General features: G+C 39.5%; 1 protein-coding gene across 2 annotated transcripts in view; it reads right to left on the bottom strand.

Moving 5' to 3' along the window:
- Positions 1–3,515: 3,515 nt before the first annotated feature.
- PTPN12 (protein tyrosine phosphatase non-receptor type 12) overlaps positions 3,516–15,809 on the bottom strand; it is a 103,364-nt gene continuing 91,070 nt past the window's right edge. For both annotated transcript variants that reach the window (XM_004045637.5, XM_055392518.2), the window contains exons 14-18: positions 11,202–11,279; positions 7,772–7,839; positions 6,574–6,604; positions 4,856–4,963; positions 3,516–4,368 (exon numbers count right to left, since the gene is read on the bottom strand). In XM_004045637.5, the coding sequence (XP_004045685.1) occupies positions 4,307–4,368; positions 4,856–4,963; positions 6,574–6,604; positions 7,772–7,839; positions 11,202–11,279 (347 nt within the window). In that variant the 3' untranslated portion in view covers positions 3,516–4,306. The remainder of the gene's footprint in view (positions 4,369–4,855; positions 4,964–6,573; positions 6,605–7,771; positions 7,840–11,201; positions 11,280–15,809) is intronic.

A 15,809-nucleotide genomic window follows, 5' to 3' on the forward strand; every position in this document is an offset into this window, starting at 1 on the left:
CAAAAGAAAGCTAACTGATAATACTTACGGTGGAAAGAGATTTTTTTATTTTCTTTTTTTTTTTTGAGATGGAGTTTCGCTATTGTTGCCCAGGCTGAAGTGCAATGGCGAGATCTCAGCTCACTGCAACCTCCGCCTCCTGGGTTCAAGTGATTCTCCCGCCTCAGCCTCCCGAGTAACTGGGATTTACAGGCATGCGCCACCACGCCTGGCTAATTTTGTATTTTTAGTAGAGGGCTTCTCCATGTTGGTCAGGTTGGTCTCGAACTACCGACCTCAGGTGATCTGCTCACCTCGGCTCCCCAAAGTGCTGGGATTACAGGTATGTAAGAAAAAAACAGGTACAAAATTGCTAAATTTAGGGTATGTATTATATTCAGTTTTAGTTGATACTACCAAATAGTATCTGCTTCAGACTTGAACATGTAGTTCACAGAAGAGGATATCCACACGGTCATATGCATGTGAAAAGCTGCTCAACCTCACTAATCATCAAAGAAATAGACATTCAGGTAAGGCAATACCACTACATACCCATTAGAATGGCTAAAATGAGAAGTATTGACCATATCAAGTGTTAGCAAGGATTTTAACAATTAGAAAAATCAATTTAGAAAACTAGCAGTATGTACTAAAACTGGAATATATATGCCAACTCTGTGATCTCAAAATTCCACTCCTTAATATATATCCAACAGATACATGTACATGTGTGTGCCAAAAGATACATGCATGGCTGACACAGTGCCTCAGATCTATAATCCTAGCACTTTGGGAGGCTGAGGCAGGAGAATCACTTAAGGCCAGGAGTTTAAGACTAATCTGGGCAATATAGTGAGACTATTTTTTTTTTTGATTTGGAGTCTCACTCTGTCGCCCAGGCTGGAGTGCAGTGGTACAATCTCAGCTCACTGCAAGCTCTGCCTCCCAGGTTCAAGCGATTCTCCTGCCTCAGCCTCCCGAGTAGCCGGGACTACAGGTGCCCGCCACCAAGCTCGGCTAATTTTTTGGTATTTTTAGTAGAGACGGGGTTTCACCGTTTTAGCCAGGATAGTCTCGATCTCCTGATCTCGTGATCCACCCACCTTGGCCTCCCAAAGTGATGGGATTACAGGCCTGAGCCACCGTGCCCGGCCCATAGTGAGACTTTTATTTTCTACAGAAAATAAACAAAATTAGCCAGGCGTAGTGGTGTATGCTTGTACTCCCAGCTACTTGCGAGGCTGACGTGGGAGGATCACTTGAGCCCAGGTGGTCAAGGCTGCAGTAAGCTCACACCACTGAACTACAGCCTAGGTGACAGAATGAGACCCTGTCTCAAAAAACAAAGAACAAATAACTGCTACACATATGAAAATGAACAAATTTCAGAAGCCTAAGGGGGTGGCTTCTCAGTTGCAGATACTGTTCTACTGCTTCACCTAGGCAGCGGTCACACTCACATAGGTGATATTCTTTATGATGATTAATATGACTTTTTTTCTTTTTCTTTTTTTTTTGAGCTGGAGTTTTGCTCTTGTTGCCCAGGCTGGATTGCAATGGCGTGATCTCGGCTCACCGCAACCTCCACCTCCCAGGTTCAAGCAATTCTCCTGCCTCAGCCTCCCGAGTAGTTGGGATTACAGGCTAGCCCTACTACGCCCGGCTAATTTTGTATTTTTAGTAGAGACGGGGTTTCTCCATGTTGAGGCTGGTCTCAAACTCCTGACCTCAGGTGATTCCCCCCGCCTCAGCCTCCCAAAGTGCTGGGATTACAGGCGTGAGCCACTGCACCTGGCGATTAATACGATTTTTGCATACTTCTAAATATATGTATACTTCAGTGAAGGTATTCCAAGAAACCCCACCCCAACCACAAAAATCCTTATGATTTTAGTAGTCTACGATAACTCATCAAGTGTGTGAAGGGGCTAAAAATTTTTTCAGTTATGCTTTTATTTCAGTTTACATTGTATTAGGAATAGATCTATTACAAGAGTGCCTGTGTCTTGAAAATGACAAGCATCCACTGTATTACCACTTCCTTATTACCAAAGCATACAGAAAATTTTCAAATTCTAAGGGATTGGCCAGGTGTGGTGGCTCACGCCTGTAATCCCAGCACTTTCGGAGGCTGAGGCGGGCAGATCACCTGAGGTCAGGAGTTCAAGACCAGCCTGGTCAACATGGCAAAACACCGTCTCTACTAAAAATACAAAAATAATTAGTTGGGCTTGGTGGTGGGCACCTGGAAGCCCAGCTACTAAGGAGGCTGAGGCAGGAGAATTGCTTGAACCCAGGAGGCAGAGGTTGCAGTAAGCCGGGATTGCGCCATTACACTCCAGCCTGGGCGACAAGAGCAAAGTTCAGTCTAAAAAAAAAAAAAAAAAAAAAAAAATCCTAAGGGATCAACAGGGATCAACATGAAGACCAGTTAGCTTTAAAACAAATTTAACATGAAATTGTAGTATTACTTTCTCCTCCACAACAATCCCCCTTCTACTCATATAAGGTTTTCCATGTACTTTAGTTTTACAATTTCTTCAATCTTTTGTATGCAGAGGGAAAATACAGATATCCAACAATTCCAATCTATGGTTGTGAAAATTCAGACTTAGTATTGAGGAATGGAATCTGTGCTCCAGTCATGGGATGAGAAGAAACCAGTTCCCATTCTCAACATCCCCTTGGTTTGGTTTTCTTTTCTTTTCTTTTTTTTTTTTTTTTGAGACGTAGTCTTGCTCTGTTGCCCAGGTTGGAGTGCAGTGGTGCGATCTCAGCTCACTGCAACTTCCATCTCCTTGGTTCAAGCAATTCTTCTGCCTCAGCCTCCTGAGTACCTGGGATTCCAGGCATGTGCCACCATGCCCAGCTAATTTTTTTGTAATTTTAGTAGAGATGGGGTTTCACCATGTTGGCCAGACTGGTCTTGAACTCCTGACCTCAAGTGATCTGCCTGCCTTGGCCTCCCAAAGGGCTGGAATTACAGGCGTGAGCCACCCGGTCTGGCCCCCTCTGTTGGGTTTTCTACTAGGACTTTGGTAGGCTAATAATGATAAGGATGAGGAATGCCTAGGAGCAATAAGTATTTAGAATCCGCAGAACCATGTTTTTTGCAGAAGGTACTCTCTATTCCTTAATTAAGAGATTAGGCCTGGCATGGTGACTCATGCCTGTAATCCCAGCATTTGGAGAGGCCAAGGTAGGTGGACCACCTGAGTTCAGGAGTTTGAGACCAGCCTCGCCAACATCTCTACTGAAAATACAAAAATTAGCCAGGCGTCGTGGCAGGCTACTTGGGAGGCTGAGACAGGAGAATCACTTGAACCTCAGAAGTGGAGGTTACAGTGAGCCAAGATGGTACCACTGTACTCCAGCCTGGGTGACAGAGCAATACTCTGTCTAAAAAAAGAAAAAAAAAAAGAAATTAAACCCCATTCACATTCATTTCATACCAAGACTGAGCCAGCAAGAAGGCTGATAGTTAAGTCCAATATCCTAGGAATGAGAAATGAAAAGCCAAGGCAACAAGTAGGCACTGTAAAATTGTTTGTTTTTTTTAATGACAGGTCAAATATCCTGAAACATACATGTATTTTGATAGTCTTCTAATCCCAGTTGAGTTCAAATATTAAAGAAACACACACAAGCTAAGAGAATTCAATATTGTTCCAAGGCACTTACTGAATCTCTGACTAGATGAAAACAGGAACAATTAGGATGAACAATTAGACTGTATATAATATAAAAATAACTTTTTGCTTACAATTTACAAAATTATTATTACAATCTTTGATCTCTGATAACCTGCAAAGCTGGCTGCATGAATCCAGCAAGTTTAAAATTCAGAAACTATTTTCTAAAACTCCAGGGCAAATAATTTACAAATAAAGTACACAAAGATTTAGACCATGCAGAAATTTCTTACATCTTCTGTTAATAATATTTCAATTGCAACTTTATCAAATTATATACCTACTTGCCCTGTACATATACAAAATAATGCATACATGATAAAACAGAAAAAGAGTAGTCCTTAAACTCAATATATCATAAAAGTATTACTATATTAACATGTCTACAAGCAGCGTGTAACAGGGTTAAGAGACATTAAGGCAATAATACTTGAAGTTTCAAAATAAACCATATGTAATACTTTTTCCTAACTGTAGTATAAGGCAGGTAGATGGTCCCAGCAAAAAAATATTAAGGTAACAATCTACACTGCTGTTAGTCCCACATATTAAAGATGGAATACTATAAATCTGGCTTTCAGTGGCACCTGAATTTTCCAGTATTAACTTAAAGTGTCTTTTAGCTCCCTGAATCATGTCCATTCTGAAGGTGGATCTCTTGGTCCTTTGGGTTTTCCACATCGATTACCAAAACCTACAGTGAAAACACCACAATAACTAGTCAGTGTTCAGAAATACTTTCAAACTACTAAAAACCATGTCCACAGACATTCTCATTTTCTGGAACAAATAAATTTCCACAAGGGAATTTAGAATTTAAGCCAAACAAAACTTGGTAAATGCAAAACAATTGTAAATTTATTTGGAATAACTGAAAATGATTGCTTCTTTTAAAAATCTTATGCTGGAAATAAAACCAATTTTATCACAATGTAAGAAAAATATCCATGATAATTCAGTCTTTCCAACACAAAAGATTTTTTATACTGCAGTTTTCTATTTTGGTTTTTAATCTCAATGTGAAATAGAATTAAGTATTTCATTTATTTCATGACTAGTCCAAGCAACTTCGGAAAATCATGTTTTATTCTTGGCAAGTGTCATTTCACAACGGCAAATGAGCTTTTCTCATTCCTGCCAGTGTTAACTACTTACTAAAAATTATTTATTAAACAAATTACCAATATCTGTGGCTTCTGTTGGATTTTCTGATATTTGTTCTCTCTTGTCACTGAAAGTAGGTGGACATTCTATGCACATTTCATAGTGAATACCTCCCGCTGGATGATCTAAGTAGCAACACAAAGCCTTTGTTAATCACCATCCTTTGTAGCATCATATATATATAACTCTTTAATTTTTTAAATGTTGGCAAGCATGAAAAGAGAAAATTTTCTCTCCTGGGCACCATAATTTTACAGGTCAAGAACAATATAAATACAAGTGTAGTGTGCACAGAAAATCATGTCAGGTATTATTGTGGTCACACAGAAATCTGCAGTGAGTACTGCTGCAATGTGAGGATTCTCGTTATTCTTACTTCATAAATCTAGGTCTTGACATATTACATTCCCTTAAGGTAGCTATACTATATGCCTATGTTCTAAGGGAATAGTTGCAACTGAAATGTCTTTGTATAGAAATCAACAAGGTCAGGCCAGGCGCGGTGGCTCACGCCCGTAATCCCAGCACTTTGGGAGGCCGAGGCGAGCCGATCATGAGGCCAGGATATCGAGATCATCCTGGCTAACATGGTGAAACCCCGTCTCTACTAAAAATACAAAAAAATTAGCCAGGCGTGGTGGCGGGCGCCTGTAGTCCCAGCTACTCGGGAGGCTGAGGCAGGAGAATGTTGTGAACCCAGGAGGCGGAGCTTGCAGTGAGCCGAGATTGCGCCACTGCACTCCAGCCTGGGCGACAGAGCAAGACCTCTGTCTCAAAAAAAAAAAAAAAAAAAAAAAAAAAAAAAAAAAGAAAGAAATCAACAAGGTCAGGGTTAATTAATGAACTAATGAACTATTTGCACCTTGAAATAATAACTCTACTTGTTTTTTTTTTTTTTTTTTTTTTTGAGACGGAGTTTCCCTCTTGCTGCCAGGGTTGGAGTGCAATGGCGCAATCTCGGCACACTGCAACCTCTGCCTCCGGGGTTCAAGGGATTCTCCTGCCTCAGTCTCCCTAGTAGCTGGGATTACAGGCGGATGGCATGACGCCTAGCTATTTTTTTTATTTTTAGTAGAGACGGGGTTTCACCATGTTGCTCAAGGCTGGTTTCGAACTCCTGACCTCAGGTGATTGCCTGCCTGGGTCTCCCAAAGTGCTGGGATTATAGGTGTGAGCCACCACGCCAGGCCTAATAACTCTACTTTTAAAGTTTTATGTTGTTTAGATTGTAGTTTACTCTTTAATTACCAGTGTTTAAGATTAGTAACAAAAGATGTTAACTACTAAAATTCATTCATTCTTTCACAATTTTATTGGTCTTCACAAATAAATGAAAAAGTACTAAAAGGAAGATTTCTAAAACAATAGGTTTCTACAGAAGCAATTCCATCATGTAGGTAAATTTGGGGCATTTATTTAAGTCGGGATCTAACTTCTAGGTGTTTTTAAAAACAGAAAATAAAAAACAGAAAAATATTTTTAAAAAAATCTCTTTCCCATTAGCCTGTAATTATTGATAGTAAATGCTCCCATGATTTTCCAGATCAATACTACTATCTGGTGGTAATAATTAATTTGGAAGAATTATAGTACAATATTAAGCTTCTACAAGAGTTGTCCTAGACATTTTCACATACAGAAATAACTATATAGCATGAACTATGAAGCACGTTATTTTGTAGAAATTAATCAATAAAATCTACAGTAAAAAGGAAAAAAAAATCTAACAACTTACCACATTTCTCATTTTCAGAGGTTATCAAGCCCTACGAGGAAGACATTTAATACCTATTACAATACATTCATTTTATATACAAATAATAGAAAGCTGGGTCTGTTATGGGTATATATCCCAAGAAATCAAGGCCTATCATTTTCAGCATCAGAGGAAAAGCAAACAATTGTTTTTAATTAGGCTTAAAATTTTTAAATGTTATGCTGTTTCTCCTTGGAGTAAATGTTTCTGGATGAGCACTGAAAAGCATGGGCTACTGCATGAAGGAACATACAGCTGTGTTTTGCCAGCCACTATTACTAATTATATCATTATTGTATTTTATATGTCAATTAAACTACATCATGTCTTAAAATCAAATATAAGATGTAGCTAAATTTCAGAGATATTAAAGTATGGGAGAAAATACAAAACGTACTAATGTTAATAAAAAATGTTATCTCCTATGGACAAATGTGTTGTTGTTGAGACAGGGTCTCACTCTGTCACTCAGGCTGGAGTGCAGTGGTGTGATCATGGCTCACTGCAGCCTTGACCTCTGGGGCCCAAGCAATCCTCCCATCTCAGCCTCCCAAAAAGCTGGGACCATAGACATGCGCCACCACGCCTGGCTAATTTTAAAAATTTTTGTAGAGATAAGGTCTCCCCATGTTGCCCAGGATGGTCTTGAACTCCTGGACTCAAGTGATCCTTCTGCTTGGCCTCCCAAAGTGCTGTGATTACAGACATGAGCCACCATGCCACGCCCTCAAAATATTTAATTGTCAAAACATTTCTCGAATGTCAAAGAAATGCCAGGTAGCCAGAAAAAAGCAAAAGAAGCGACTATGTGCCTAGTGTTATAATGGGAAGCATCTAGAAATATAAGAAAGAATTAGGACCCTGAAAATAGTAACTCCTATTTCATTCATACCTTCAAAATTATTTGAAGCATAATTTACATATTTCAAAAACAGCTTGAGAAAACAATACTTTAAAGTGATAGTTGTATGTAGATCAGGTTACCCTTTTAAAAAATTTCAGACCCTACCTTTTATATGGGCTTTTCATCTGAAATCTTAGTATAAGAAATGCCGATCAAAAATTACAAACTATATTTAACGATCTTAAGATGACACCTATTTCAACAACTGCAAGATTAGTTAACAAAAGAATAGAAATGTTAAGCTATAACTGTTCCAATTCCAAAAGGACTTACTTCAGACTTTTTTTGGTCAGATCGTTCCTGACTTTGAAGTTCACTCCATTCCGATCTTACAGGTGTATCTGAGAAAAATGAAATCTTATTGTTATTAACACCTTGAATTTCTGAAATTTCTTTGCATTAAAGTAATACAAAAAACAGATCCTAAAGATTTTAGAAACTATCGCTTCCACAAAAATTTTGTAGTTTCTGGGTAAGCATATTTCTGAAGTTTCTAAAAAAAAAAAATTGTAGTTTCCATTAATTCGAGAACATTCTTTTATGTTTCCTTCCTTCAAAACCTAAGTAAATAAATTCAGTCATCAGTGTATTACAGTCTATAGATAATGTGACAGACAAGTGAAGTATACTGCTTAATCTATAGACAATGTGACAGACTTAGACAACTGAAGTATACCGCTTCATTGCTTTCAACATTCTTTTTAGTTGTTGTTGAGACAGGGTCTCACTCTGTTGACCAGGCGCGATCTCGGCTCACTGCAGCCTCAACCTCCCAGGCTCAGGCAATCTTCCCATCTCAGCTTCTTGAGTAGCTGGGACTATAGGTGCATGCCACCTCGCCTGGCTAATTTTTGATTTTATACAGACAGGGTTTTGCCATGTTGCCCAGGCTGGTCTCAAACTCCTAGGGCAAATGGAACAGAGATCCACCTGCCTTGGTCTCCCAAAGTGCTGGGATCACAGGCATAAGCCACTGTGCTTGGCTCTTCAACATTTATCTTAAAATCAGTCAAAATTCACTTTGGGAGGCCGAGGCAGGCAGATCACTTGAGGTCAGAAGTTCAAGACCAGCCTGGCCAACATGGTGAGACCCTATCTCTAATAAAAAAATTAGTTGGGGGTGATGGTGTATGCCTCTAATCGCAGCTGCTCAGGAGACTGAGGCAGGAGAACAGCTTGAGCCCAGATCGTGCCACTGCACTCCAGCCTGAGTGACAGAGTGGAACTCCATCTCGAAATAAAACAAAACAAGGCCGGGCGTGGTGGCTCCCGCCTGTAATCCCAGCACTTTGGGAGGCTGAGGCAGGCGGATCACGAGGTCAGGAGATGGAGACCATCCTGGCTAACATGGTGAAACCCTGTCTCTACTAAAAAAATACAAAAAAATTAGCCGGGCGTTGTGGCTCATGCCTGTAATCCCAGCACTTTGAGAGGCTGAGGTGGGCAGATCACGAGGTCAGGAGATGGAGACCATCCTGGCTAACACGGTGAAACCCTGCCTCTACTAAAAAAAATACAAAAAAATTAGCCGGGTGTGGTGGCAGGCACCTGTAGTCCCAGCTACATGGGAGGCTGAGGCAGGAGAATGGCATGAACCCAAGAGGTGGAGCTTGCAGTGAGCCGAGATCGTGCCACTGCACTCCAGCCGGGGCGACAGAGTGAGACTCCATCTCAAAAAAATGAATAAATAAAAAATAAATAAAAAGAAAACCAAATGAAACAAAACAAAAATCAGTCAAAATTAATATATTGGTAAAATGTACTTAGACAAGTGAGCACCTCCACTGAGCATGAGACACTGTAAATACAATCAAGCTGTTTCTGCACTCTTTTTTAGAGGATTAATAGGGAGAAGTATATTATCAATGTTTTAAAGTATCATCACTTTCTCCCAGTTCTGATACTCCAGTGGTCTTTATTTTTTCTTCCACAGACGGGGTCTCACTCTGTTACCAAACTGGAGTACAGTGGTGCGATCATGGCTCACTGCAGCCTCCAACTACAGGGATCAAGCAATCCTTCTTCTTCAGCCTCCTGAGTAGCAAGGACTACAGGCACATGCCACCACACCTGGCTAATTTTTTGTTGTTATTATTATTTTTTGAGACGAAGTTTTTTGCTCTTGTTGCCCAGGCTGGAATGCAATGGTGTGGTCTCAGCTCACTGCAACCTCTGCATCCTGGGTTCAAGCAATTCTCCTGCCTCAGCCTCCCAAGCAGCTGGGATTACAGGCACCCACCACCACAACTGGATACTTATTTTATTTTTAGAAGAGAGGAGGTATCACTGTGTTGCCCAGGCTGGTCTCAAACTCTTAGGCTCAAGCAATCCTCGCGCCTTGGACTCCCAAAGTGCTGCGATTACAGGTATGAGCCAATGTGCTCAGTCTACTCCAGTGGTGTTAAATGTCTTTCAGTTAACACCAATCCAGTGACGCCCACCCAACAGAAGTGTTTACTGACCTAAATCTAAGGAAAGCAATTAATGTTTTCGTAAATAAGTGCTACTTTTTTTTTCTGAGATGGAGTCTTGCTCTGTTGCCCAGGCTGGAGTGCAGTAGCACGGTCTCGGCTCACTCCAACCTCCGCCTCCTGGGTTCAAGCGATTCTCCTGCCTCAGCCTCCCGAGCAGCTGGGACTACTAGTGCATGCCACCACGCACAGCTAATTTTTTGTATTTCTAGTAGAGACAGGGTTTCAGTGTGTTAGCCAGGATGGTCTTAATGTCCTGACCTCGTGATCTGCCTGCCTTGGTTTCCCAAAGTGGCAGGATTACAGGCATGAGTCAGTAAGTGCTATTTTTAATGAATGAAAATACACCAGATTGCAAATACACTTATAATTGCATTTTTTTTTTTTAAGATGGAGTTTTGCTCTTGTTGCCCAGGTTGGAGTGCAATGGTGTGATCTCGGCTCACTGCAATATCCACCTCCCAGGTTCAAGCAATTCTCCTGCCTCAGTCTCCCAAGTAGGTGGGATTACAGGCATGCGCCACCACGCCTGGCTAATTTTGTATTTTTAGTAGAGACGGGGTTTCTCCATGTTGGTCACGCTGGTCTTGAACTCCTGACCTCAGGTGATCAGTGCATCTCAGCCTCCCAAGGTGCTGGGATTACAGGTATGAGCCACTGCACCTGGCTTTGTAATTGCATTTATTTATTTATTTACTTTTTGAGACGAAATCTTGCTCTTCGCCCAGGTTGGAATGCAATGGCGCAATCTCGGCTCACTGCAACCTCCAACTCCCGGGTTCAAGTCATTCTCCTGCCTCAGCCTCTCAAGTAGCTGAGATTATAGGTATCCACCACCATGCCCAGCTAACTTTTATATTTTTAGTAGAGATGGAGTTTCACCATGTTGGCCAGGCTGGTCTCCAACTCCTGACCTCAGGTGATCCACCTGCCTAGGCCTCCCAAAGTGCTAGGATCACAGGCTTGAACCACCATGCCCAGCCTATAATTACATTTAAATGAACTGAATTCTGATATCTAACATAAATGCAGTAATTTCTATCGATCTTAGCAAGTAAAAAATATAATTTAAAAGCATTTTTCAAACAAAGAATTAAAAGCATGTCAACATCAATTTACTTGTTTTTGAATTTAATTATGTAGCACAATAGCTAATAGATTAAAATCAGGTATGTTTTTCGGAGTTTATTATTAGAATATGAAGTAAATGTAAAAGCAAAAGAGACACTCACTATGTTCACTTGCTAACACAAACGATTCAGGAGTTCTTTCAGGTAGGGGAGGAGGTGAATCTTCACTAACATCAACATCTAAATTAAACACATAAAAATTTAGACAAATTAACATGTCATCTAAACAAAATCAGAGAGCTTTCTTGACATTCTAAAAATTCCTGCCACAAATATCTAGATCAGTTTTTAAAAATGCAAAAAAATGCAAGAAACCTTTTCCACTCAACTCATTATCAAGAATTATGATGCTTATTGAGCAAAGATAATGTATACAGAAAATGACTCTCTCCCATGACCTTCCTGCCACTCTACAGATACCATTCAGTTCTCCAAGCCTGAAGGGAATCTTCAGTAGAGAAGTCAGCTGGCAAGTGACTTCTCTACTGAGCTTACTGATGATGCTTTGTGTCCAAAAAGGAAAGCTTTGGTCATTTGCGTTATGAAACGCCTAAGCCAGTGTTTCCCAAACAGGATTCAATTGCTTAACACCTTTCATGATTTTTGCCATACTATGTAACATGTGTCCTATTAACTTTTAAAATCTGACTCATTTTAAACTTAACTGTGTACCTCAGTCATGTCTTAAACAGCAATAACTGAAATAACATTGGAAATACTAATTATTTTTCCAAAACAGATAAAGATATAGCTATTAAAGTTTTTTAAAAAATCTTCATTTATTTATTGCTGAAGATTTTGTGTACAGTGGCACATGGCTGTACTTTGAGAATGCTGACTGAAGCTATATACAGGTTTTTCACTAGTAAAAACAAAATTAGCTCTTGGGAAAGATAGTGCATTAAGTAAGCCTCATTGGTTAGCTTTATTATGGCTTAAGGTAAATGAGTGTATTTGATCTTTGAGTTTTCACTGGAGGAATAGAAAGAAAATATAAGAATACAATCCTGTGTGTGAACTCTCAGGTTGGGGAGGGTGGGATAAAGAAAAAGAAATGTGACGGTCCTGTATTATTTTGTCTTGAGCCTTGCCCATTGTTCTTAAATGAACACACAGTTCTGCCATGATACTCTGCTATTTTACCACACCTGATGGCTATGCATAGGTCTTGTCAATTTTCAACACGCATGAGGTGAGTATGATTGCTTTTGCCCCACCTACATTTATTTAGCTGGAGACACAAGAAAATACAGCTTCTGGGTCCTCCTGAAAGACGAGTTCCAGTCCAATACTTGATACATCTACCAAGACTACCAGAACTCTCTCTTGCCACTAAAGAACTATCTACCTTATCCAGTAGTGGTAGTCTGAGTCATCACCATATGTCTCCTTGCCCTCTTGCTACTAACAGCGCACAGTGAAGAGATGGCTGTTGGAAGGAAGGGACACATAATCTTGGCATTCTGGTACCATTTCTTAAATTAAATGAACAAAACAAAAAGGGCAGTTCAGCCCTTTTTCTATCAGTTATCTTCCAGAAACTCTGTGCTTTTTCTCTCATGGCAGTTCTCACCCTTAAAAACTTTTATTTTCTAAGCATGGCCCTTGCTTTGCAAATGCATGTTTCTCCCTGGAACTTTGGGCTGCCTTTCCTGTTAAAAACTTTTGTTTTAGAGGTTATCCAACCAGATATTGCATATTTTACATAGGCTTTTGCAAATCATACACTGTATGGGGCCTTCTGTAGTTGAATCTGAGAAATCTTTCAGGAGGCCTAAGTCAAGACTGAAATTAGAATTGATAGCTAAGAATTTTTGTCAGGCAGTAACTTATGCAAAAGTTTTTTTTAGGTATCAATACAAAAGTATTCCATTATAGTCATGCACTACATAACGACGTTTTCATCAACAAGACCGCATAAACAACAGCGGTCCTGTAAGATTATGATACCATATTTTTACTGTACCTTTTCTATGTTTAGATACACAAATACTTACCATTGTGTTACAATTGTTCAGTATGGTAATATGCTATACAAGTTTGTAGCCTAGGAGCAAGAGGTTACATTGTATGGCCCAGATGTGTAGTTAGTATATACTATACCATCTAGGTTTGTGTAAATACATTCTACGACATTCACACAATGGCAAAGTGCCTAATGACATATTTTTTTTAGAACATATCCCTGCCATTAAGAAATGTGTGACTGTAATTCACTAACAAGTTCTAGGACCAAAAAACCCCCCAAAACTCTAATTCTGGTACCAATGGCTCTATAAGATAATGATCTACAAAGGAAATAATAATCTATAAGGTAAATAAACAATCTATAAAGTAAATAATCCATATGGTAAATATTTGGCAACACATTAAAAATGAGACTACTTGTAGTTATGCTGCAACAAAGAACATTTACACACAGGAAAATCTTCGGTTAAAATCAAACCAATAACATCAAACCAATAACATAGTTAAGGTTGAGTAAAAAGAAACCAGAAATCACATGTATAGTGATTTTTGCTTTGAAATACAAAACCAAACAAACAGAAATGAGCTGGCACATAGTAGGGTGCTTTTAGCTACATCTTACTCTTTTTTGTTGTTGTTGTTGTTGAGACAGGGTCTCCCTCTGTTGCCCAGGCAGAGTACCGGGACGCAATTATGGCTCACTGCAGCCTTGAGCTCCTAGGCTCAAGTGATCTTCCTACCTCAGCCTCCAGAGTAGCTGGGACCACAAGTGTGCACCACCATGCCCGGCTAGTTTTTTATCTTTTGTAGAGATTGGGTGTCACTATGTCACCCAGACTGGTTATGAACTCCTGGGCTCAAGTGAACTTCCTGCCTCAGCCTCCCAAAGTGCTGGGATTACAGGCATGAGCCACCAACAGACTCGTCATGTAGTAGTAACTTTTAATAAGCATATCACATCATGCATCTTTCTGGCCCTCACCAAATCCTATTTCCAGTAATGGTTTTTTGTTTTTTTTTAAAAAAAAAAAAAGCAAAAGAACAAAACAACAACAAAAAAACAATAAAACTTCCTAGGTACAATACCACATGCTTGATATACTAAAAACTCAAAATGAAAATTTCTTATCTACATATTTTCTTATATAGTTACAGCTGGGCAGTTATATTTCAAATTCTGAAGCTGAGGAACAAAAGACATTAGCAATTTAAAATTATGGTAAACTGGTAAAGTAATATTATACTATTCATTATCTTCTAAAGATCCTTCAAATAAAACAAAGATAAATCAAGAAAAGATAATTCTGTAATTTAAGCAAATAGTTTAAGACTGTCACCTGGCTGGGCGTGGTGGCTCACGCCTGTAATCCCAGCCCTTTGGGAGGCTGAGGGGGCGGATCACGAGGTCAGGAGATCCAGACCATCCTGGCTAACACAGGGAAATCCTGTCTCTACTAAAAATACAAAAAATTAGCCAGGCATGGTGGCGCATGCCTGTATTCCCAACTACTAGGGAGGATGAGGCAGGAGAATTCCCTGAACCCAGGAGGCGGAGGTTGCAGTGAGCCAAGATTGCGCCACTGCACTTCAGCCTGGGCAACAAGAGCAAAACTCTGTCTCAAAAAGACTGTCATCTAGTCTATCAAATACACTCTCTCAAGTTAAAAAATACAGTATGTGTGAGAGAAAATACAAGCACTACAGTATGGGTGGTATATAATGGGTCAGAAATAGAAAATAATCTTTCAAGGCCAGGTGTGGTAGCTCACGTCTGTAATCCTAGCACTTTGGGAGGCCTAGGTGGGCAGATCACTTGAGGCCAGGAATTTGAGACCAGCCTGGCAAACATATCGAAACCCTGTCTCTACTAAAAACATAAAAATTAGCTGGGTGTGGTAGTGGGTGCCTGTAATCCCAGCTACTTGGGAGGCTGAGCCGAGATCTTGCCACTGCACTCTAGCCTGGGTGACAGTGCAAGACTCAAAAAAAAAAAAAAATCTTTTGAGTGCAAGTCTCAAAAAAAAAAAAAAAAAATCTTTCAAGGTCACAGTACTTATTTTGCCTGCACATTATAAATACCAGTCTGTATGTGTCACTACCAAAGTTCACTGATAGGTAAGTGACCACTGATAATCAATATATCAATAAACAGCTTTCAAATTTATATGTTTACTCTCAACTTTAGGGTCTGTTTAAGATAGTAGCCATCATTACTTTCAGCAGATCAAAGAGGAGTTTCAAGAAGCAATAATACACTTTGGGAACTGAGTGCATGCATTATCTTGAAATGCTAAGAGTGCTAAAAAAATAATAATTCTTTAAATAATAGCTTTGATGGGTAGGTATGCATATAGCCCACTCACTACTGAATTGAGCAGTTTGCAGTATTGTTCCTGGGTTAAACTCAGGGTTGGAAGCAGCCATATTTGGAAGCATTTGTGAAGACAGTAAAAACAAACAAAAAAATGTAATCTGTAGTTAAAGGAACAGTAAAAAATGACTAAATATTTAGGAGAAACGAGTAACATTATATGGCCAATCAAGACATTCTATAGTATTTTTGCCACTGTTATTTTAAGTGATTCTTCCCTAAATTATTTCTAATTATTCAGTCAGATAAATTTTTGACCGATACAAAGACACTAAGATCTATAATACAGAAGAAAAAGAAAATAAGTTATCCAGTTATAACTACTAAAATAATTTAGAAACACAAAACCCAGTAATATAATGTGACCAAAT

The sequence above is a fragment of the Gorilla gorilla genome, chromosome 6 (genome assembly GCF_029281585.2).
Source record: "Gorilla gorilla gorilla isolate KB3781 chromosome 6, NHGRI_mGorGor1-v2.1_pri, whole genome shotgun sequence".
NCBI classification, from domain to species: domain Eukaryota; kingdom Metazoa; phylum Chordata; class Mammalia; order Primates; family Hominidae; genus Gorilla; species Gorilla gorilla.